Genomic DNA, 23,716 nt, shown 5'->3' on the forward strand with positions numbered 1-23,716 from the left:
TTAAGTAAAATCTGCTGAAGCTGAGGAAGGCAGCAGGCAAGGGCCAGATCAACCAGGGGAGGCAGAGTCCATGAAAGAAAACATCTGAGACACTTACAAATAATCTTATTTTTCTAACAACACTGGTAAAGTACTTTTAAGATGACAACCGAGATTTTTAAAACTTCCAATAAAGGTATAAATGTAAATTACGAACAAATATACTATCACCTCAGTGAAGAGGCAGAACATTATACATTAGTATTATAGGTAGAGCTTACACACTATTATTTCCCTGAAATAGTATCAGTCTATATGTTATGTCACTGTATCTTATTAGGGATTAATTCCAAACCCTTGAAACCAGCAAAAAAATCTCCCTTTCATTTAGGAGCCTTCGACTCAAACCAACACTGAAACTGAATAAAACAAGGTAGGGAAGTTGTCCGCTCCTGTTTTATTGTCCAAACTAAGCACTGTGCAAATCTTGAGGTAAATTTAGCCATAGATTTCATTAATAATTATAAGCAAATTAACTTTTTAAAAAATACAGTAAAATTGTTAGGATGAACCCCATGTAAGTGTTAATGGATTATTTACTCTCTCCCTCTCCCACCAATAAATGTCACACGACCCATTTACACATAAATTATGTCCAGTAAGTTGCCTCCAGCTAGGGTATTTTATTAACTGCTGGATAAAGAACGGCTGTATAATATAGAGCTATAATTACATTTTAAGGAGAAGATCAGCATCATCATGGAAGTATGATTTTCTATCAGGATTCAAAACTAGTGAACAAAGTCAATCCCCCATGGTAATAACAATGTACAGTCCCTGTCTCCTTTTGAGCATCTCCGCATTTCTGTCCTGCTTTAAGAGGAGTCGCACAAGCGGCCACACTCGTTGGCAGGGCCGCGGGGATCCAGCTGAAGCCAACGCATGCTGATCAGCTGCTGAGAAACAGGACAGTAGCCAAAATCTGCATAACCACCTTACAGCACTATCCACCCTGCCTGCAGGACACAGCCGCTTTCAGCACACCGATTCTCAAAAGAGCAAAGGAACAGAAAATACAGCATTATTTTACAGCTGCAATGGGCAGAAGAGCTTAGCCCTGATGCATACTGAAAGCTCATGTTACAAGAGATGATGCAAGTTCTCTTTTCGTATTGCTATTGTGCTTTGTCTCGGCATTTCCTCTTCCTGCTTTTAGCTGTCCGCTCTACTCAGTGGTACATCCTTATCTGACCGATATTTATAAAGGACCAAAAGAGAGGCTGGGGTACTTCAGAACATACCTCTGTCAACAGATTACCAGCAAACCGTCACTATGAACTGTAAACTATGTCTATTCACAGTATTTTGTCAAAAAAATATTTTTCCACATGGGGCTTTGTATCTGCATTTTTCAACAATAAACTACAGCCTGTTAAGCAGGAGGAAAAAAAAGGGGGGAGGAGGGAATCCAAAGGCTGTTATTTGTCTCTAATGAATTTCAGAAAATTTCTCATTAAAAATCTGTTAATCCTGCCAGCAACAGGAAACAGGCACTGCTCAAGAGTGACAGGGAAACACAAGCACTAGTTCTGGCACGATAGCAGCTACCAATTTCAAAAAGCCCAACACCAAAAGCCCACACTGATGTGATACTAAAGACCTGAGCTAAAAGAGAGGGTTCAAAGACGACCATCATTATTTCTAGCACGGGGCAACACCGCACAAGAGCGGGCACAGCAGCCGTTCCCGTCTGGCTCCAGCAGCCGCTGTGGGCACAAGCAGCTCCGACCCATTTGGGGAACATCTGTTACCAAAACGCCGGAGCCGCAGAACTACTGCTGGCCAGAGCCACGATGCTCGTGGCTTGGGGCAGGTCTCCACCATTCTGGATATACAGCCACTGAGGACTCACGGAGCGACTCCACGCTGCTGAACCGCAAGCCAGGGAGCACAGAGCCCGGAGAGGAGTCAGGGGCACCCACTGCCCGAGCCACCCACCCCACTGCCTGCACCACGCGACAGTGCATTTCTGCCACAAAATGATGGCAGCGATGTATTTTCTCCAACAGACCTTTAATTGGCCAAACAGCCAAAGATTATTTCCTGGCACTGACAGACAGAGGCAACCCTCCGTGAGAGGGATTTGGGTTCAGCTCACCACAGTGCTACCAAATACCCCCTTTGACTCCACACACCCAATTTTCACAGCTCATGTCAAGGGACCAGCAGATACCAGACACCTCAACAGTCTGGCCCACCATCTCAGCCCCTGGAGGTAAAATGAAAGTATCCTATCCCACACTCACATTGCAAGACTAGTTCACCATTATAGAAAACGTTCAGTTACTATGGTGATGGGGAATCAAAAAAAAAACCCTTAGATTCATGTAAACACAGGTTTTCATATGCAGATTGCAGTATTCTGTACTTCCAGTTCATACAGAATTATGAATTTTCAGTTTTTCAGCCAGCCAGCAAAAATTGAGTGATTATTTATAAATATAAAAGTTAAATCTCATTCCTAGATAAATTACAAACAAAAATAGGTCTAAATTTATCATATACATTATTCACAGTGACTGATTCACTCACCTTCAGTTATACGTTGAAACCTAGTCATGCTAATTGTAATTACTTAATTTAGGGGGCAACTTTTCCCTGTTTCCCTCATGCTGCATTTGTTTACATATGTATGTCTCTGGTTTTTACCCTGTGCGGATAGCACACATAGTAAACAGGGAATAGAGGCTTTTAGTGAATGCTTCTAAAATTCACTATATTCAGCTTTGAACTACTGGCCTGAGGGTGAAATCAGTACTGATTCATAATGTCTCAGATCCTTTTTAAGCTACAACTGAACATTCATAGAAAAACAAAAATAGTCTGAAACAGTTTTGGCTACTGGTTGTGATGGTTTTTAAGTTCCAATGTCCTGACACCAGTCACCCACTTTTCTCCTTTTTTGAGCCTTTTCAAAATTGAGTTCCAGGAACACACACAGAAATAGGAGTCTTGCACCCCCAATGCCTGCCTACTTCCCTTGTCTATTTTCTATGCGAAACCTATCAGGAGACTGCAGCTTTCAAGAAGGAATCTAGTCCTACATCAATTATTGAACAAGTTTCTGGAAGATTAGGGATCAACCGGGCTCCTCCCTAGGCGGGGAGTCCCAGCCACTGCAGCCGCTGCATTAGCACCCTCCACGACCTCGCACACTCCAAACACACCGTGAGGCTCCATGCTGGCTGATAGCAGGATACAGCACTAATTCTATTTGGCTTTCATAGGATTTGTTACTTTAAACATGAATTCCCTCTGTCCTATGAAGAACACACCTGCAAACACGCATGTGATAAGCTATAGCGTGGCTCCAGACGATGCCGGCACAGGAACCCTTCAATAACTCAGCAGCAGCAATAAAGGCCTCATGTTATTCTGGCAGTGCTATCAGGCAGTCCACAACCAGATGGATGTATTTGTAAATAAGGCAGATCAGTTTTGTCAGGTTCTAATTGGTTTTAGAACAAGCAATTCCCATGAAGACAAACAACAATTAAAGAGCACAGAGCTCCCACAGTGTGCAACACTGAACGGGTTTTACGAGAGGGACAAAAGCAGAGGAGAGCAGTGGAAGTGCTACCAATGGCCCATCTCAGGATGATGCCACCTAGGAGAACGGGAACACCCAGCAACACTGTCAGGGTGATTCCAGAAGAAAGCAGAGCCTCTTCCACCTCCTCCATGTCTGGTGCCTATTGAACCTGCAACTGGAGCCAGAGCAAACACCGTGGCAATTCAGAACCTACAAAGATCGGCTGTCCTTCCATCTTGGCAAGTCATCTGGAACGCAAGCTTGTAAGGAACAGTTAAGCTAGTGGGAAACTCAAAGGTCTTCACACAAAGATGCTACTGGGGACAAGGGGTTATTTCCAGCAAGCTCTGGACACATGCAGTCTGGTCAAGAACTGGTCAAGGAAGAGGTCACTGAAGATTTTTTTTTTTCTTTCAAAGGCATATTGTCACCATGAATTTCTGCAGGTTCGGTAGTTAGTCTGGTAGCCATAAACGTCTTTTTTATTGTCATTGTGAGGTAAACCATGGACAAGGACACTGCAGCAAACAGTCACCAGTGACAACGTGACCAGCCTCCACATAAATTCCTGGCACACTGACGAGACTACACGCACTGGGAACCAACTGGGCAGCTGGGGTCCGCGCCTGGCTCTCACACACAGTCATGGAACTAAGAAGACCTGTGACTATTCCCATGACCAACTGCCACTCTCCCGCAGAGCTTATCACCACGGTTTTGTGCAAACTGTCAGAGCAGCTGGATTACCTCCACAAGAGCATGCTATGGCCGATAAACAAGGGCCCCATTTCACCACATTCAAACCAAAGAACCAGTTCTGCTGGTGTGCCTCATCTCTAATGCTCTGCCCGAAACCCTTCAAACACTATCCGTCCTTATGAAATCTCTCAGGTGTCACCCACTCGGAGAGAGACAACATCATTAGCCCCATTCTCCAGGTAAAGCAGCTTTGGTGCAAAGAAGCCTCACCACTCAAAGCCAGCCTGGTCTCAAGCCTGGCCCGGGACCCAGGAGTGCAGACCTGGGTCCCCCTTGTGCCCTCCAAAATCAAGGAGATACTCCAAGCACGTCCACTGCTGCCCACGTTTCCATAGTGCCACAGCACCCAGAGGTACGACATGTTCGGATGCAGTAAGATGCACAGCTAGCTGGACACGCTACATCGGCCCTAGAATAAAAAAGGACATTTGCCATGAGCTGTCAGAACCCTGGCATTATGCCCTCTGAGGTGACTGGGAGCATGGTCGTATCTGTGTGAAGTAGTTTCCAAGAAAGGTTCTTGAAAATTTTTTTTTTTACAATCCCTAATGAAAGTTTAATTCTGAAGAAGTTATTCTCTGCTTTTGTGACCTGCAAAATTATCTCCTTCCGCCCCGTGCCTCGGGAGAGGTATGCCATCTGCTATACATTCCTCTCCCATCTGACACGGATGTCTTCTCAACGCATTTAAAAAGCATTTGTAAAACAGTAAGCAACTACATCAACAGCACAGTCCGCAAGATGTACGAGAACATGCCGTACGACTAGGAGGAGAGGCAAACAACGTGCATTTCTTTTTTCTTTTTCTTCCCACTCACCCTCAGTTTTGAGCTGACCTCTTACATGAAACAGACTATTGTTATTCCAACAGTGTATCTCAAACTGCCATCCCACAAGAACAATGACTACATGAGTATTCTCTTTGTTATGGTTTCACTTTCAGGGGTTTATAAATATGACATTTTCACTTACAGTATGTTTGCTTATTGTTTCTTTAGGGATTTTAGCAAGAGTAGGTCAAGAGCATAGGAGCACTGCGCAGGAAAACATGTTTTTAAAAACATGAATCACTCAGAATGCCATCAAGCAAGGATGCTAAAAGAAACAAAAAATGCTTTGGAAGAACCTGCTGCTGAGAGCCTGCTTCCCAGTTCACTTGATATACTTTAAGTTAAAACTGGTTCACTGCTATTTATTTTTGTTCAGCTTTTGCCACACATCCAGAGGTTCTTCCTGAACTATCCGAAAAATACAATTACAGTAGAGATCCTGATTTCCAGTTTCATTTATTACAACCACAGAAGTCTCAGTCACTTTAGTGGTAAAAAAGAACAGGGCAATACGAAAGTCCCTACAAAACATTTGGTGGAAAGTAAAATGGTTAAAGGAAAATCTGGCAAAACAAAAGGTTAATCTTGCAGAGTTTCTGTCTATGACTGTCACAGTCACTTCGAAGAGCTCCAACGGGACGTCAGTCTTCCAGTCTCCTCTGGGAGCCACAAGGACCGCACGACACCTTCGCCGTGCACTGCCAAGCCGTTTGCTGCAGCAGGACCTGGACAATAACTCCATCTTCTCCATCTCTGGCTGATGCACATGCCTGGCCCTGGCCACACCACCCAGCTCAGCTCCCCTAAGGTGCGAAACAAACTCGTTCCCAGGGCAGACTGCGGCTCCCTGTCCCACGTTACCCGTATTTCTGTACGCCTAAATAACTCGCATCTTCCTACCCACGATGGATGTAACCTCAGACTGCAGCCTGCTCTCTCCTGGAGCTGCAGTACCTCTCCACAAAGTGAAGTTACGCATCACTTGCACCATGGTGGTGAAGATCCATCCATTTCTGCACCAGAGGAACGCTTCGTCCTGCCCCGAGGAGCCGACAACCTCACTTGCAGACAGGAAGCGGCAGCTGAGCCGAGCGAACAGGCAAGAGGCAGCCAGGGACCTCCGCGTCACTTACCGCCACAGAATCAGCCGATCAGATGGGGTTTTAGACCTCACAAAACAACCAAGCTTCAAACAGATGGTTGAAGGAGAATCACGCAGCACACACACTACCCAGCTGCTGCGGCAGCACAGGAGACACGTCCGACTGATGCACAGGCAATTTCTGGTGCTTGTGCAAGACCCGACTTCTGTTCCTACTCCTAACGACCAGCCTCTTGCCTGAGTCTCCATGGCTCTGCATCACCCTGTCAGCCAAATAGGCAGAACACTCCTGCCTGCCTCTCAGAAGCACTGGGAAAGTAAGATCATTAATACTCTTAAACATTTTGAAACTATTGCACAGGTATTTACAGAAATGCCAGTGTTACTTAATCCAGTGGCCTCTCTGCGCGTTGCTTTGATGCTGCAGGGGAATCTATAATGTGCCCAGCCAATTGTGTAATGCTCTACACAGGGACAGAAATTGTTTTCTGATCTCTCTAGCAATCACATTCCAGCCTGAAACATGATATCCGATTGTGCTGACCTCAGCACGCCTAACTGTACATAATATTGATTGTAGAAGTACTCAGCCCTTTTGAAAATATCCCCAGCTCCAAAAAGAAATAATCATCAGGCAACACTGCAAAATTAAAACACGTCATGACAGTCCCACCTATTCATGGTGGACTGTAACCCTACTGAGCAGCAACGTGCAAATAACCTCCCAGTGAGCAATGAGCACCCTCCTACTGCTGCAGTGCTTGGTCGGGCAGCCAGCAAGGGCTTTTACCTGCAGGAAGAACCCACCAGAGGAGGAGCCTCTGCCAGACTTCCCACGGGTGCGGACGGGCTCCCGTCACCCCGCTGTGAAACGCGAGGTGCAGGATTCACCCCAACTCTCCTCAGCCTTGCAGCGTACACTGCGCCCTTCCCCGCGCTGGCAGGGGCTGTGGCACCTGACCTCCAGGGCACGGAGCACCAGACCCCAAAGTTGATGGGAGACGTCCCACCCATTCAAGAGGACTTGCTTCCAACCCACAGCGCTACGTCTGACAGCGGCCAAGTCGTATTTTCAAACAAAACTCCCTGTCTTTTGGCCAGAGCAGGACTTTCCCACCCCTTAACGGCCATTCAGGGCTTGCTGTCCCCCCGGAGGGGTCAGCACGTCCTCCCAAGTAACCGAGGTGAAAACAGCTGCCTACAGTAACATTTTCTTAGAAGGCACAATGCATCTTCATCAACTAACGGCGTATCTCCTTCCAGTGGAGGCCACTGCTGCTGCGCAGCCCCCAGCATCCTTCCAGAGACGCCGCTGAACAGACATCCCCACCCGGCTTTCCAGGGCTGGAGACACAACTCCACAACCGCCGCGGGTCACCTGCTGCAACACCTGCATAAACCTGGGGTAACGAACGGGCTTGCGAGGGCAAACAGGAACAGAAGATGGGGAGTTTAAGGAAAAGCTAAATCTACTCTCCGCTCTTGGCAGGACAATCTTGCAGACAGTATTTCTTCCTTCGCTAACTGACCAGCTAAACACAGTGTCTTTTGATACTCTCACGCGGCTTTAGTGTGTCGTTTCCCACTAAGGACACAGAGCAGTTTGCCAAAAGGCCAACAGCACTGCTGTGGTCTCGTCCTGCACTCGGCCCGCTGTCTCACACCCCATTCCCACTCCGGGGCTGCAAGCCCAGGCAGGACTCGCCTGCACAGGCTTCGCCTCCTGATCATCACTGGCCAGCAATGCAACTCCAACCTTCAAGCTCTCTTGCAGCTTTAATCCTGCTACTCTGCCAATACTGTAAAGTGACAGAGGAGTTTTTTTCTCTCCATATCAGATAAAAGTTTATACCTTTACAATTTCGAAAACTAACAAGCTGTCTTGGATTAAACATCTTTTAGGCTCTTCCAAAATATCAAATACCCATTTTTCACACAGAGAAAATCTTGAATTCTCTCCAGAGCCTTTGCCAACACAAAAGCTTTAGACTACCACAGCAACAGTTTGATCTCTAGTTCTTATTTTTCTGAGTTCTTTTGTAAACTCAATGATTAAATTACAGCATCATCACAGAGTTAAATTTCCATGAGGTAAAAAAAAAAAAAAAAAAAGAGGGGGGGGGAAGAAAGTCAAATACAGACTTCTTCCCAAAAAATAGTTCATTTAAAGCCATTAGGTCACTAACGCTGGACCACAAGTCCTACCTATTGCAGCAGGACCTTGTCTGAGCCAGAAGCTTTAAACATCACCGTCAATATAAAAAGTAACTCACTGCTGCGAGTTCCCTGGGATCTCAGCTGCTGGCCCACTGTACGCTTACGCAGACAGCAGCTTTTCTGAAAAGCCTTCAGTCAACCTGGGTATGTCAGCTCTCACCGTACAGTAAGGTGGAATTCTAGTCACCTTGGGCAGGGGGAAGCATTGTCATTCCATAGCAAGGGGTTTTATTCCCATGAAACCATTACTGATTAATCAGTGCATTCAACAGAGAAAAATGTTGCACACATACAAGGCCAGCAACCTAAAATTATTTAACTGGTGATCTTGAGCTAAGAAATCTGTTCTTGAGGTCACCTTCTCTAAACAGGCTGCTGCAAGCAGCAGCAGATCACCTCAGGCTCTAACCACGCCACAGAATAGCCTCAAGACCACAAATAACTCTTCAAACAAATCTAATCAGTGCTACAACATCTAGAAGAAAACCAATCTCTGTGGCTCTTCTATGGTGAAGGGGAAGCCACTGTTTCCAGAAGTCCATGATGGGGACTTCTGCTGTGGTCCTCCAATATGTGATACTGTTCCACAGAGCTGGGCCAACAGACAAAGGCAGTGGAAAACCAGGCTCCCTTTCCCCTTAGTGGGAATCGTTAAAGCCAGACCTCTATCTCCTGATCTCTGGTCATTTACATGGGTTTGTATCCCATTTTCTTTTTTAAATATTTACGCTTACAATACAAACAAGACAAGACAGTACAACACTAAGTCTCACCTAATCACTAGTTAGCTTTGCTATCTAGGTAATAACCAAAGCAAGAGCCATATGGATAAAATCCTCACCCTGGAGAGCTGCAGCCCAGTGCTCCCAGGAGCAGCAGGATTAGCAGCCACCCGAAGAGCCACGTCCCCTCTTCTCTGCTTTACAGACAGGCCACTGAGGCTCAGAGGCCAGGAGGGACAGAGCTGAAAAATTAGGGATGCTCAACCAAGGAGCAACCTCCTCTCCTTTCTCATCTATCTGATACAGACACAAGCGAGAAACTGTAGACAATTTAATTCTACACTTGCTCTAAGAGAAAATTACAGAGCTTTCCTGCACACCCACCACTGCTACAAGACGGAGCAATATTTTATAGAGCTACTTGGAGAAGCAAGATGCGTTAGAGTAACTGCAATCCCTTGCCACATAAGACTGTTCCTCCCAAAGGCCTAGGTGAAAAAGCAAAGTAAAACTTTTTTTTTTCCCCTCCCCCCTCTTCAAAGCTATTCTTCAACTCCAAAGGAAAGAAAAGTGATAGACACTAATGCAAATTCTTTTCTGAAGCTGTTGGACACGGAGAGGCTGCGTAGTTTTTCTAAACTCCCCAGCTCCCAGACTAACAGCCTGCAGCACCAAATGTCTTCATGGAGGACCTCCCCTGAATGTCAGCTTGGCTTCAGCAGCCAGGAAAGGACATCAGAAAACCAACAGAAACAGTTCTGTCATTCGGGGAGGCACATTGTTTTAAGGCAGCTCAGCAACCCAAGATGTGTAAGCAAGAGAATCTTGCAGCTGTCGTTTTCTCCCAGCTTCCAGCTCCCTGGTCCCTCCAATCGCTCCCAGGTCAGGGGTTCCTGCACTGGGGAACTCAGGCCAGGACAGACAGACAGACACACCGCTCCACAGCCACATCCCAACACCAAGAGGCTCTGCTGCTGTTCCCATCAGAACAAGACCTGGGGACCCACCTTCTAGAGGAAGCTAGGACAGGGGCACCAATATCCATACCGGAATTATAACACCACCACCCCTTTTTATACATCTTTGTTTTTAAAACAAAGGGAAGATTTAAAATAAAGACGATGATTTAACACAAAGGGAATGATTTAAAACAAAGAGGATGATTTAAAACCTCTCCCTTGCCGGCATGGATGGGATCCTAACAGCTGCCTCCTCACTGATGAGTAATGACAACACTGGGATAAAGAACAAGGCTGTATATTCCCTGGCCTGGCATGCGAGGGCTGCTGTGCTGTTGATGGTGCCATTTTTCACATGAACTCCAAAGCCAAGCTGCTGACTGCTCACGGTCATTAAACAATCCTGCAGCTCTGTGGCAGCGAGAAACTATCAGCCTTATCACGCCGACTCGGTCCCAGCCCAGGGAGTCATACTACAACTACGTAAATTCTCTCGGTAATTTTATTTCAATACTCCACTTTCTCTCCTAAAATTGTGTTGCAACAGGCTGGTCAGCAGCTGCCTCTTCCCAAACCACTGCAGCTGTCATCCAGAGGTGAGAAAAGGGACACCAAAATAAGTCATCTCGGGTCAGTTTTTCAGAGAAAAGTTTACAAATCAGGCTCTTGGAGGCGTGAACAGCTTAAAGTGCATCCAACAACCGCAGACACGAAGCAGGAGCACTGGGTGAGGACTGGAAGCCCTAAGGAGGCCATCAGTAACAGGTACAAACCATTACTACCGCTGTCACCGCGTGGGTTCATGCTGTTTACTCATTTCTGTGTCCTCCTTTGCTGCTATGATACACACCAATAAAATACACAGAGGTGGGGCACGTACAGCACAATAGTTGTTAGCAAGAAACATTCATCTTTTTTAAAGAGAAAGATTGGCTGGCAGCTCAGCAAAGGCCTCCTGGGATTAACTCGCCACCCAGGCTGTAAGAAAGGGGCCATTACCTCACTCCCGTTTTGCACGAAGGTTGCACGAGGGCCGGGAGGGCAGACGCCCCTCTCGCGCCCGGCGCTGCCGGCTCGAACCGCCCCGGGAGTGCGGGGCATTTCAGAAGGTGATTGCGGCGGCTGCCGTGGGTGGTAGCTTGACAAACAGCTACTGAAACAAAGCCAAACTCAGGCACGAGAAAATTTAAGAGCTCGAGGGGGAGGGTTTCCCCCACCTTCAATGGGCCAGCAGAAGGAGAGTGTAAATCCTGCTCCTGACAGGTGCCGAAGCCATGCACACAGAACTTAAAATATTACACCTTGCAGAGGCTTATAAATATCTGTTAAGCACCTGAAGCACATTTGGTGCTGCACTCTTACGGCCCCTAAAACTCTTCACCTGGAACCAGGACTAGCTACAGGCCATGAGCAAGTGTTGTAAGAGGTTTTTACCCTTATCAGGAAGAAGGGTAGATTGATAAATAATGCCTGCGGCACCCAGGTACCTGCCAGCCATCAGGAAAGAAAATAGTCAGGTTTACAAGGATCGGAATACTTTTTTTTTTTTGCTCTACTGAAATCAGCTCTCAGCAGAGGCGTCAGAGCACCGCAGGACCCTTCCCACAGGCACACCCCACACGTGCTCCCGGCCCTGGGCAGGAGCTCCGGGACACTAAGGGAGCCCCCAAAGCAGAGCAAAGCCCAAAGGAGGCCTCTTCATCACCACCGCGCACTTCCAAGCATGGCTGGGTTTCATTTTTTTAATACACCAAAAGGAAGTCACCCTACTGAAAGAAATCTGAACCGAAGCCTGCCCGCCACACCTGCAGCCTCCCCCCAGGAAGCACAGGCTCTGCCCCCGGCTCTTGGCGGCAGGAACGGCCGTTGGCTTCCACTTCATACGGATGCTTCCACGTGAACCTGAGGTTTTAACATGCACGGCTGCTAAACGCGACTTCTGCCCCATTCCAGGGCTCAGGCCACACTAATGAGCCTTAGCCCAGAGCTCACCACGCGGCAGCAGGAACACAGCCTCCCACTCCCACAGTCCATCCGTGGAAGTACGCCACGAGGTGCTGGGAGACGAATCCCAGCCCGGCAGCAGAAGCCAGGGACCTGGACTCGGCAGAGGCAAGTCCTGCAAAAGGTTCGTGGCTCGTCCCTTGGCCCTTCTTGCCGGCTTCTCCACCTTCAGAGAGCAAGCAATGCTTTCCCCGTATCCTGCCAGAGGCACCTCCGCTCTGCTGTTTGCTTAAACAGCTTCAGCTGGGGCCAAAGAGCTGTGTCTAACGAGGAAAAATCCCACTTGAGTGACATCACCTGTCTTTTTTTAAAAAATCACCCCACATTCTGCTAGAAGGCCAGCACCCAGGCTTTCAAGGCCCCCATCCTGCTCGCCACCCAAACGGGACCACGCGCTCGGCGTCTTTGGGTTTAGCGATGCCCTGGCAAGAACCAGCAGCCGCGGGGCCTTGGCACACCCCGCCTGCACCGTCCGCCCCCGCGGAGCTGGCGCCCAGAGCAGCGGGCACGGCCCGGCCGTGTCCGACCCCAGCACGGCGCCCGAGCCCCCGCCCGCGCCCCCACCGCGCACTGCCGGCTCCTGCTCCCCTCCCGCCGCAGGGCAGCCCGGCATCCACGGCGTTTTCGGAAGGTCCATCCCAGTCCCACCAGGAACCCCACAGAGCTGCTGCTGGTCGGTCGCTGCCCACTCAGTTGAACCATCCCAGCCTCCGCCAAAGCGCCCGGGACCTTGGCTTTGGAGGAAACATCTCCGATAGATTCAATTTGTTTCCATTAGAGACTGCCAATTAATCTTTATTATGAATCACATCTATACTTCTCTGCTATTCCCTGCACATGGCCCTCCCTGTCCCCGCTCACGGAGGTCTCGTGTAAAACCCATCTGTCAAGACCACGCTGTCAGACCCCACTGAGAAAACACAGAGGGTAAGTAGAAGGTAACAACAAATAAATCTATATGGGAATCAACCGAACAAGGAGCAACACTGAGCAGTTATTCCGAAGCCTCACGGTAGAAACTAGATCTGATTCATCGGGATCTGCTATCTCTTGCAGACGTCTCCACCGAAGCGGAGGGAGCTATGCCAAGGCACGCCAGCTGGCCCTCGGGTCACACTTCCCCACATTTTGTGAAACAAGATAATTAAGCCAATGGAAATTTTGTATCAGTTTCTGCAATTCATATTTAAGAGTTCCCTACCAGCCCACCCAAAGGGGTGGAACTTTCTTCTCTTTTGCACAGAAGCACTTATTAAATGGGCTGTCAAGTTTCAAGCCTCAATGCCTCCTCCAATTGGGAGCCAAGCTTCCCTCCTGAGCAAGCCATAACCCCAGAAAATAATCTGGTGGGGGAATTTTCCCAAAATTTTCTGAGCAAAGTGGAAAGAGAGCAATAGGTAGGAAATGAGAAGAGACATAAAAGAAGGGATGCGGATACTGCAATAGAAAAAGTAAAGTGAGGCTAACAAGCAATGATAAATTAACATAAGCTGCAGTTCTCCTATGAAAATGGGAAAACACACATTGGGTTTTTTTGGCCCCAGGTTTGCAAGCCTTTTTAATGTTTTTATACGCTAAATCCATCAAAACTCTAGTTCTATTATCAATTTACACATCAACTAAGAGTCCCAGAAGTGCAAGAAATCATCCCTTTACCACTGTGCAGCCAGATGCACCATTTAAAGACTACCGTCTTTAGGATCGCCAGGGATGCTTTTCACCTGCCAGCCATATGACAAAATGCTGCTACTGACTCACAGCAGTCCTCCTGCCAACAATAACCAAATAGATCGTAGAAGGACCTGAATTTTGCCAGAGTTAAAGAAAAGCTTCAGGAAGCAATATGAAAATTGAACAGCCAAACAACACAATGCCCCATTCTCTGCAAGATTTACAAAGCCGTACCATAGATGGTTGCATCTACAGAATTAAAACAGGTTAGTTCTGCTGCATTAAAGCAACAAATCACGCATCTGACAGTAACAAGAAAAAGTCATTTATTTATCTTTCTGGCCAGATAGACCAATTAAGCTTGTACATCTGAAAACACTGGCTTTAAATTGTGCATCCAAGGATCTACTTTATTCTGTATTCCTCAAGTAGCTTTAACGTGGCAGTTGTAAATATACAGCCGTAGCTTTATTGGCATTTATTTTTAATGCAACTGTTCTTCTCTGCAAATCTAAGAAAGAGAAATAAGAAAACCGGCCTCCTAAAAAGTATCCTTAATATTTTCTTCCTGGTACCATCAAGCGAGCACCTGCTGCCAATCCTGGGGCCAGCTCCTCCTCTCCCGACAGCTGATGAAGGATGGAGATCAGGAGCAGGACGGACGGACCGACAGCACGAGAACGGAGAGGAGAGAGCTGGCCACGGGAAGGCGTGTGCTCGGGAGGGGCTGCGGGGAGACGTCCCCACGCGCAGGCAGCCGGCGAGCGCTGCGGGGACAGCCAGCCCGCAGCCAGGATTCGGGACCCCCGCCCCCGAAAACGGAGCGGCACCGGCCCGAGGCCTCGGGCGGCCTGCGGCACCACCAGCGCCCAGTGACCGTGCCCCAGCTATCGCCCCCCCGGCGCCGGGGCAGCGGGCAGAGCCCGCACACACCCTCCACCCTCTCTAAGCATTTTCGGGACAGCTCCTTCCCACCACGCAAACACGCGGTTCTCCGGGGAGGGAAAGAAGATACAGGGTCGTTACGGCTGATAAATCACCCCTGTGCACGAAGATTATTCACCAGTTAAGCTCTACTTACGCCGGTCACGCTCCCCGCACTAAGTGTGGGCTCATCAATTCTCCCAGCGAGGCCGCGGCACCCCGGGGCGCGGGAGGGCAGGGCAGGGCTCACTGACAGCCCGGCCCCAAACCCTGCAGGGCCTTTGTGCTGCTTCCCAACCGCCCGAGCAAGAGGGCTTCCAGCAAAACTCACCTAAAAAAATCAGTCTAAGCAACACCTTTTTTTTTTCCACCATGTCATCCCAGTCGCCTGTCAGGCTCCTCTAGTAACACCTGGGCACCTCCGGGGTTTTTATGACTGCAGGCACTGCTGGATGGTTACTGCCTTGCGAGAGCCTCTGCGCTGGCAGATCACGCTGCCCAGCACCCTCACCGCCTCCAATCCTCTCTGACATCTGTCCTTGAAACGCATTTTAGACACAGCTCTGCTGTGAATTACTGCCACTTGCACCCGCGCCGATGTTCACGTGCAGGGTTTTCCACCTTTCTCCCTGCTGTTTTCTTGACCGTGCCGCGGGGAACACCACTGTGCTGTGTTCAGATTTCAGCCTCATCCTCCATAACAAGATATCACTTCAGGTCTTCATCTTTTATCATCTTTACATCTCAGCTCTTCTGTGCCAACATTTTCTTTCCATTAGCCTCCCTTACCACCGCTCCCCCCTTCTTTTCTTTCTTTCTTTCTCCCCATTACTTCTCCATTTCAGTCTTTCTCTGGAGATTTGTGTATCCACCCTCACCAGGGTAGCATGGGTTTAGATATGACCAGAATAACCACTAAATCCCTGAAGGAAGCGAGCAGGGCGTCCGGGGTAAGGAGGCGGCCTGCATGAAAGCCCTGTGGAGCCAAGGGAGGCCAGGCCTTGCAGAAGGGGAGCAGAAGCGGAGGTGGGTGTCGGTGGTCGCTGTCGCAGCCTCCGCGGGGGCTTCGGACGACGACGAACCCGACGCCGGGTTTTGCTGACACCGATGACACACGGATCCGTTGCGCTGGCACGCGCGGTACGCGACTGACCGCCGCAAACGCCCCATTCCCCCGCCGAGCGCCCTGGGCAGCCGGTGCTCCCTGGCTCCCCGCTAACGCCACGACTGGCCTCTCACTGAATCTTCCTGCCCCGTTTCTTCCGCTGCCCCTATTTAGTGGTGAAGCACAGGCTACAGCAGACCCCCGCAGCAACTGCCCTGCAGTCGGCCGTTCGTCCCGCTCCGACCCCAGGCGAGGGCCAGCGCCGCCCGGGGCCCCGCAGGGAGGTGGCAGCGAGGGCTGCCAGGACCAGCCGCGAGCACCGGAGCCCCTCCAGCTCAGCGAGGCCACCCCGAGAGCACCCCGGTCCTGTGCCGGACCCGCCGCGCCCGGGGGGGCAGCACCTGCAGGCACCACCGCCAGACCCTCCCCACCTCGCCCCGGCTTCAGGAGCAGGTGAACCCCGGCCACACCCAAATTAACCTTGATTCCGATGAAAATACAGACCGAATACCCTACATCCGAAAAGGGACATTTCTGGAGGTGTAATTAGGCGCAGAATAGTATCAAGGAAATTATTACCAGCCCGTCGGCAAACGGCCTTACAGCTGCCCAAAACGTGACGGCTGCGGTGCAATAAAACACCCTTATATACAACCCCGGCATTAACTGCCTAACATATGGAAACCATGAGGCTACAGAAGTCAGGCCAAGAATGATCACGGCAAATGAATATTCCAGCTACAAACAACAACAAGAAAAAACACTGGAGAAGTCTGCAGCGAAGCTTTTGGGAGAGATCAGACCCAGTCCTGCCCCCAGCTACCCCCGGCACCCCAGAGGCAGGAACCACCGGCCCAGGACACCTTCCGGAACAACATGGAAACGCGGGCCAGTCTCTACCAATAAATGCAAATCCCCTCCCGTAAAACAGAACAATACCACAGGCTAAAAGAATATTTCATCTGCTTAACTGCAGGGTGCAATAACATCAATTTGCCCAAATTACACACAAGCAGAAAGGTAATTGGCACTGAGCAGAGCATGTTGTGACTGTTACATCACTCTTCAAAGCCAACTACAAAAGACTGAAATGCAAGAAAGTAAACAATGGCACGAAATCAACAGACAGCCCCTTCCCCAAAATCCTGCCATCTGGCATTGCACTGCAGCATTTAAGCAGCTATTTTTCCAGAGCGGTGTATGTGCAGATAAGACATCCCTCAGCTGAGCTCGAGACCCAGCATGCCGAGTGACCTCTAGAGAAAATAGGAAAGCTGGTGAGTTTGCAGATTCGTGGGTTAATTTGAAGAAAAGCTATTTTATATTTTTAATTAACTCTGTCATAAGAAAATGGTGAATGCATACCTATATAAAACAAACAGCCAAAGGAAGATGGGAGCCAATTTTATATAATAGCAGGGGGACTCAAAGGGGGCAACTTAATGAGAAGGCATTAAGTAAGCAGCAAAGAATCCTCCAGCTGAAAGTGGGAAAAGGAATTGTCATCAATTAACAGAATTAGGAATTGTTGCAACAACGAGTAGATCTACAAACTGATGTTATCCAAAAAGACCAGTTCATACACTTTGCTACTGATACTAAAAATCCTATTTCTGTAACAGAGAGGTGGCTATGCAGACTAATTTTTTTCTGTCTGACTACACACACTCATACACATACGGTGTCTTTCACCAGACTGCAGACATTTGTGATGTTTCAGAGGGTACCAACTTTTCCCCAGTAAGTCTAACCGCAACAGGAATTATTTTGGAGCCTGACGTTTGATGCTCAGCGGTCTCCGCAGCCGTAACCTTTAATTGTGTTTTTCTCTGATATTCAGAAATAAAGCGGTCTGCTTCAAAGGTCTTCGTCCTGCGATACCGGCGCTTGCACAATAACGCCTCTGTCCCCCGGACTCGCACGGCGAACTTCCTTACATAAGACCCGCAGGATCAGGGCGCTCCTCGCCACCGCTCTCCGCCCGAACCCCCGGCCGCCCCCCGGCCCCGGCCCCGCGCGGCCTTCGCCCATTTACCACCCCCCCGGCCGCCCCGCGCGGGGGCTTTTTGGGGGCCGATTTACCGATTCCGGCCGCCCCGCACGCCAAGGTGTGTGTGTGTGTGTCCCCCCCCCCGCCGCGGCCGGCAGCTCCCCGGGTCGCTCCGCGCCCACCCCGGCCGCGGCTCCGCGGGGCGCGGAGGCTCCCGCAGCCCGCCCCGCCCCGCCCCGCCCCGCCCCGCACACAAAGGCGGCCCCGCCGCCCTGCCCCGCAATGCAGCGGCCCCGCTCCGCACCTTTCACTTGCGCCTCGTAGTCGGCGATGATCTCTTTGTCCTTCTTGAACTTGCCCTGCGATGACATCTTGCGGGGGGTGGGGAGGGGGGGGGGGGCGCGGGCTCCGCCGGGACACCCGCGCCGCTCCGCGCCGCTCCGCGCCGCCTCACCCGGCCGCGGCCCCGCCGCCGCCCGCCGCCGCTGCCTTCATTGGCGGCGCCGGGGGCACCGCGCTCCGCCCGCACCGCGGCGGGACCCGCAGCGCCGCCAGCCGAGCCGAGCCGGGCCGAGATGAACCGAGCGCCGCCGAGATGAACCGAGCCCAGCCGAGACGAACCGAGCCGAACCGAACCGAGCCCAGCCGAGACAAACCGAGCCCAGCCGAGGCGGGGCCCTGGCGCCGCTCCCGCGCTCAGGTTGCGCGCGGGGCGGGGCGGGGCCGCCGTGAGGGGCGGGGCGGGGCGGGGCCTCCTCCCACTGTCTCCTCCCCCCCCACCCCCGCGGGAGGGGCCGGGGCGAAAGTGTCAGGCGCGACGAGATCCGCAGGAAAAGGGGGTTGGGGGGGGGGGGGGGTCCCCGTCCCCCCCCGTGTCACCCCACGGCCGCTCCTCCCGCCTCCCCCCCCCGCCCCGGGGCGGGAGGGTTTGGGGCGCTCGTTTCGGCCGGGGCGATGCCGCGGCAGCCGCAGAGCCTTCTGGCTGGTGCCGTCTGTTAAAACCCCGCCGGGAAAGCGCCGGGACGCCGCAAACCCCGTCGCGCAGAGCGACAAACAAAAAGTTTGGTTTTCCAGGAGCAGGCCCAGCACACGCGTAAAAGGCCATTTTGAGGGGAGAAACCCCTGTTCCGGGTGATGCTCGCGGCGCATCGCCTCGGGGTGCGCCCGCGGGCTGGCCCGGGGGGGGCGGCGGTTCATCCTCCCGCCTGTTAATCCACCAGTGCCACAAGCCCGGCCCTGGCTCCTTGGCCGCTCACTGAAAGAAACACGTGCATTTTAGGCAAATCGTGTTTGGAGAACACTTGGCACGAGGCCGGGCTCTGTCAATGCCGCTCCGTGGGCCAGGCTGCCCCCCTGCCACACCGCTCCTGCTGCTCTTAAATCCCTTCTCCCCCCCGGACACCTCGATTTCTAGCGCCGTGCTTCCCCCCCCAGGCTCCAAAGTCCGGGAGCCTGGGAGGGAGAAACTAAAAGTGGGACCCAAGCGAGGTGCTGTCCGAAGCCGCGGATTGCCCGGCGAGGACGCGATGCAGCTCGGGGGGGTGCCCAGGCAGCCCCAACCCCCCCGGGGGAGGTGGGGCGATGCTGCGGGGCCAGGAGTGATGCCCGCTGCGGGCAGGCACAGCTCGGGGGCCCCCAGCACCCCTCCCTCTGGGCTGGGAGCCGAAAGCTCACGGCCAAGACAGCTAAATCAGGGGCATGAATGTTGGGAAGTCTCTTCTTTGTGGGCACCATTTCTGCAGAAACAGAGCCTTGAACGTGACCGTGACACAGACGTTCGCTGCAGAGCCCCGGGCACGGGGGACCAGGGAGCAGGTGGACAGGAGAGAAAACCCCTTTGGAAACTAAGGGTCTGATCCTACTGACTTCTCCAATTTCATCCAGAGGCTCTTTTGAGAGAGAGGCAGCACTTGAACAGATTTGTCATGTTTTGTTTAACAGCTGGGAAAAAAAAGTCAAAGGTGTTCATTCTAGCAGAAGCAACAATACTACTGAAGGCTCTTTTCCAGGGGTTTTCTGGTTGAGTAGGAAAGAGTAGCTGGGACCCAGTGTCACGAAAAAACCCACACACCGTTGTCAGCAGTGAGTTTTTGAAGCGGCACGCACTAGCCCTTGCGCTGGCCATGCCTGCCTACCCGGCCTCTGTGTGGTTTCTCTGTCCAGCCCCAGCTACGCTCCGATTACTGCTCTGCACAATGAATCCTTTTGTTGGTATCTTGTGTGGAGTGAATTCAGGGAGATTTGATGATTCACAGCTATTCTGCCAGCTTACAAAAAATAAACCAAGCCTATTAAACAAATAATTTACCTAGGCCTAGCAGGCAACACAGAAGAGCATTCTGCATTTCCAGCAGCCGTAGAAGGACCCGGAGGGGAGGGGGCCAAAGCAAGCGGTGCTGGGGGAAGCGGCAGCCCTTGCAGAGCGCCGAGGCTCGGGGCTGTGGGGCTGAGCAGCCGTCGCACCCCGGTGCTGCGGAGCTCCGGGCCCTCGGCAGAGCGGGGACAGCACCCGGCTGTACACACCCGCCGGGCACGCGCAGAGCCCGGAGTCTGCAGGACGAGCTGTGCTGCACGGATGGAGCGGGGGGATGCGCTGCTCCACCAGCCCCGGGGGGCAAACCCCTCTGGGGGGTGAGCAAGCGGGGACGGCAGCCCGGGCGAGAAGGGCCGGGGGCACGAGCAGGCGATTCGGTGGAGCTGCTCTGGGGGAGCCACTCTGTGCCAGCCCGTGGAGCCACAGAGCAACCAGGGTCCCCAAAGCTGCAGAAGTGGGGGGCGAGGCGGGAGGAGTGGGGCGCAGGGCAGCCCCACACACCCCCCGCTCTGCAGACCCCGACCCGATGGAGCCGAGCAGAGCGGAACGGAGGAGGCCAAGCAGGGAGGAGGCGTGAGAATGAAGGCTCCAGCACAGGGCAGGGAGGGTGCAGCCAGGACGAAAGAGGCAGGAGGGAACAAGTAGAGAGAGAAGGAGGCTGGACGGGATGGTGGGGTGAGCTGGAAGGATGCAGGAGGGACCCGGGTGCAGGACCTGCTTCCCTGGTGTCGGCAAGGCCGGTGGGGCAGGATTAGGGAAGCGTCAGCGAAGGAGTGTCGACACCTCGGTTCAGGGCAACAGGGAAGTCTGGAAGAAAAAACAGCAATTGCTGAACTGAGATAAAGAAGAGGGGCGAGGAGAGGAAGCTATTAATTTGGGGTGCGGAAGCCAGGGAGCTGCGCCCACTCTGTGCCCGAAGACGTGTCTGTCCACGAGCTGTAAACCCGGAGCAGAGCAGGGGGCACGCCGGCCCTGCCTCTCGCTCTGGTTTTGTTCACATCACTCGCCAATACCCTGAACGTTTGGTGTCCAATATCTTTGAAATACAATTTAGCTCGGTCTGAGGAGTTTCACGGCACTGAGAAGGGTGAGATGGGACAAATGAACCAGCTGGCAGTACGACACATTATCGTTTAGTAGAATGGACGATGCAGAAGGCAGACAAGAACGAGTCAAAATGCTGTGTGCAGGGAGGCGGCTGGAAGACAAACTTATCTCCAGTGTTTTGCTCAGGTTAGGTGAGGAAATTTTGGTGCTGGGCAGTGTAACAGCTGACATGGGGAAATGGAAAAGAGATCAGAGATCTGTTAAGCTCCTAGCAGCTGTGATAATGGAAAATAGAAAAATAACACAAATTTGTACAGAATGGGAACATGGCAAGGTTTTTCTCTGAGAGGGATTCTGTCCAGAAATTCAGATGTGTAACAGGCCTCAAGAGAGGGGCGGGTAGAGCGGGGCTGGGAGCTGATCCCAGGGTGTTTGGGTGCAGGCATGGAAAAAAGAAAATAGTAGGACATTGTCACTGAAGAAAGGAGAAAATGGGAGTGTCTTGGGCATTTTACTGGCCGTAATAAATCACCTATCAAACAAAAGGTTCAGGAGATAAACCTCAGGCCGCTACAGAGAACCTGCACAACCTCGCCGCTAACACGCTGCTCCTCTGCATGTCCTCCAGCAACAGGAGGTCTCTGGAGAGGGTGTCGTTGGGACGTGAAAGGATCTGTCGTATACAACTACAGTACGTAATTTCCCAAAGCAAGGGAAGCTAACTTGCATAACAAGGACATGCTTGTGAAGCGCAGGGATAACGATGCTGTGTTCCTTCACAGCAAAAACCAGAATGGCCGGGACCTTATAGTTTGGAGCTCGCTCTCCGCAAAAAAAAAACCACCAACCAACCAACCAACCAACCAACCAACCAACCAACCAACCAACCAACCAGAAAGAGAGAAACACAGGCCATTTTATAACAGATTAATCCCAGAGGCAGTTACTTCTCCTTGTAACAGTCACAGGTATTAGGAGAGCAAGTACCAAAATTTTCTAATAACCAGCTGTGTCATAGGACAGCTTTTGATTTTCTTGCCAGATTGGTTCAAACGTGCAGCTGCCTCTGAGGACAAAGTTGAGTACCTGAGGATGTTAAACATCTTTTATCAGAATGGTCCGCAGTACAGTGGTGAAAGAAAAAAATACAATCAATCATAAAATTATATAGTAGCATCAGGATTTTCTGCTATTCAGGTATCACTAAGAATAAAGAAGCAGCGATGTCTGAAGAAAAATAATCCGATCACAAATTAATGATCTTTAATAAATATCAACGTCTAAGATCATTTGTGGAATTTCTACTTAAAACAGCTTTTTAAAGGGAAGGATTACATTATAATTCACTCTGTGACACTTTCAACACAGATTTTTTAAATGAAGGATGGGATGGGATGGGTTTTAATCATAATAAATACTTCAAGCTTGAGGTATATAGAGAGACCAACAGTAACTATGGCAACGTGGTCACTCCAGTAAGGCTAATGCAGATTATTTCCAGGGCAGTAGCCTTGTGTGTGCTCAGGAAGCAGAGGTAATGTTTGCTTAAAGCAATTCCTAAATTAAGGAAAATTCTTTAGGCAGAAGCTGTCTTGCACTGTTTGTTTCCAGAGTTGGACTGCAAGTGTTTCATGATACATGCTTAACATATACACAGCCACCTTGGAGGAGTATGCAAATTCTGTTTCCCGAGAGATACTGGCATGCTGCTGCCCTGAGGCAGGCAGACCCTCCGGCCACACCGGCTCCCCGCCAGTGAGGCCCTGCCAGGGCAGGCCCCGGGCACGGAGCTGTGCGTTAAAACCCTTCACAACTTTACGTGCATAAAGGATCAACAGCCGCGGCGCCGCCGCCAGTCGCCCGTCCCAGAGCAAGGCGGCTTGTGCTCCGTGACCCCAAAGCTTCCCTGGTCCTTCTGCCTTCCCGAGATCCTCGGCAGGCAGAATTCCCCGTGCCATACCTTGGTTTGACGGAGCTGGGGAAGGGGATGGCCTCTGCCTTCGGTGTGTCGCAGGACCCTTTGCGACCGATGTGGGAAGCTGCTGTAGGCAGGCTTGGTGACAGCAACTATTCCAGCTCAGGCTCAGGAGTCGCCAGGAGATGCAGGCTCTTCCTCGGGTGGTGTGACCTGCAGCGAACCGCTGAGAGCAGCCGGACTCGGGGAGGCTGCCCTCGCAGGAGAGCACCCAACCTCGGCGGGATTGCCCGTGGAATAAAATCTACAAGAGGTGAAGTAGGGAGCCCCAGTCCAGCCCTGACGGCCCGTCTGCTCTGCGGACGTTGCAGGGCACTAAGAGAGCTGAACTGCTGGAAAAAAGACTTCCATATACACGTTTCCCAGTGTAAGAATAAACTGGTTGGAGTCATGTAATATGGAAGCTGTTCGCACTGCACTACATCACCTTTGGTTTTTTGAACTTTATATCCTCCTTCCTGCCAGCAAAGTGCTGTCATCTTGTCGTATTAACAAGAGAACTAGTTCCCCCTCTGTGCCCTTTTTT

The 23,716-nt window shown here is 51.2% G+C and overlaps 1 protein-coding gene across 7 annotated transcripts in view; it reads right to left on the minus strand.

Moving 5' to 3' along the window:
• The window catches only part of LOC116960443 (SLIT-ROBO Rho GTPase-activating protein 3), a 126,869-nt gene extending 108,288 nt beyond the window's left edge, over window positions 1-18,581 (minus strand). For 4 of the 7 annotated variants that reach the window (XM_042799405.1, XM_042799402.1, XM_042799404.1 and 1 more), the window contains exon 1: window positions 18,159-18,581. In XM_042799405.1, coding sequence (XP_042655339.1) covers window positions 18,159-18,225 — 67 coding nt within the window. In that variant the 5' untranslated portion in view covers window positions 18,226-18,581. The remainder of the gene's footprint in view (window positions 1-18,158) is intronic. The other 3 variants (XM_042799400.1, XM_042799399.1, XM_042799401.1) reach the window with 2 other exon arrangements.
• Window positions 18,582-23,716: the final 5,135 nt, after the last annotated feature.

Source organism: Tyto alba, unplaced genomic scaffold (genome assembly GCF_018691265.1).
Source record: "Tyto alba isolate M040663 unplaced genomic scaffold, T.alba_DEE_v4.0 Super-Scaffold_3, whole genome shotgun sequence".
Lineage (NCBI taxonomy): Eukaryota > Metazoa > Chordata > Aves > Strigiformes > Tytonidae > Tyto > Tyto alba.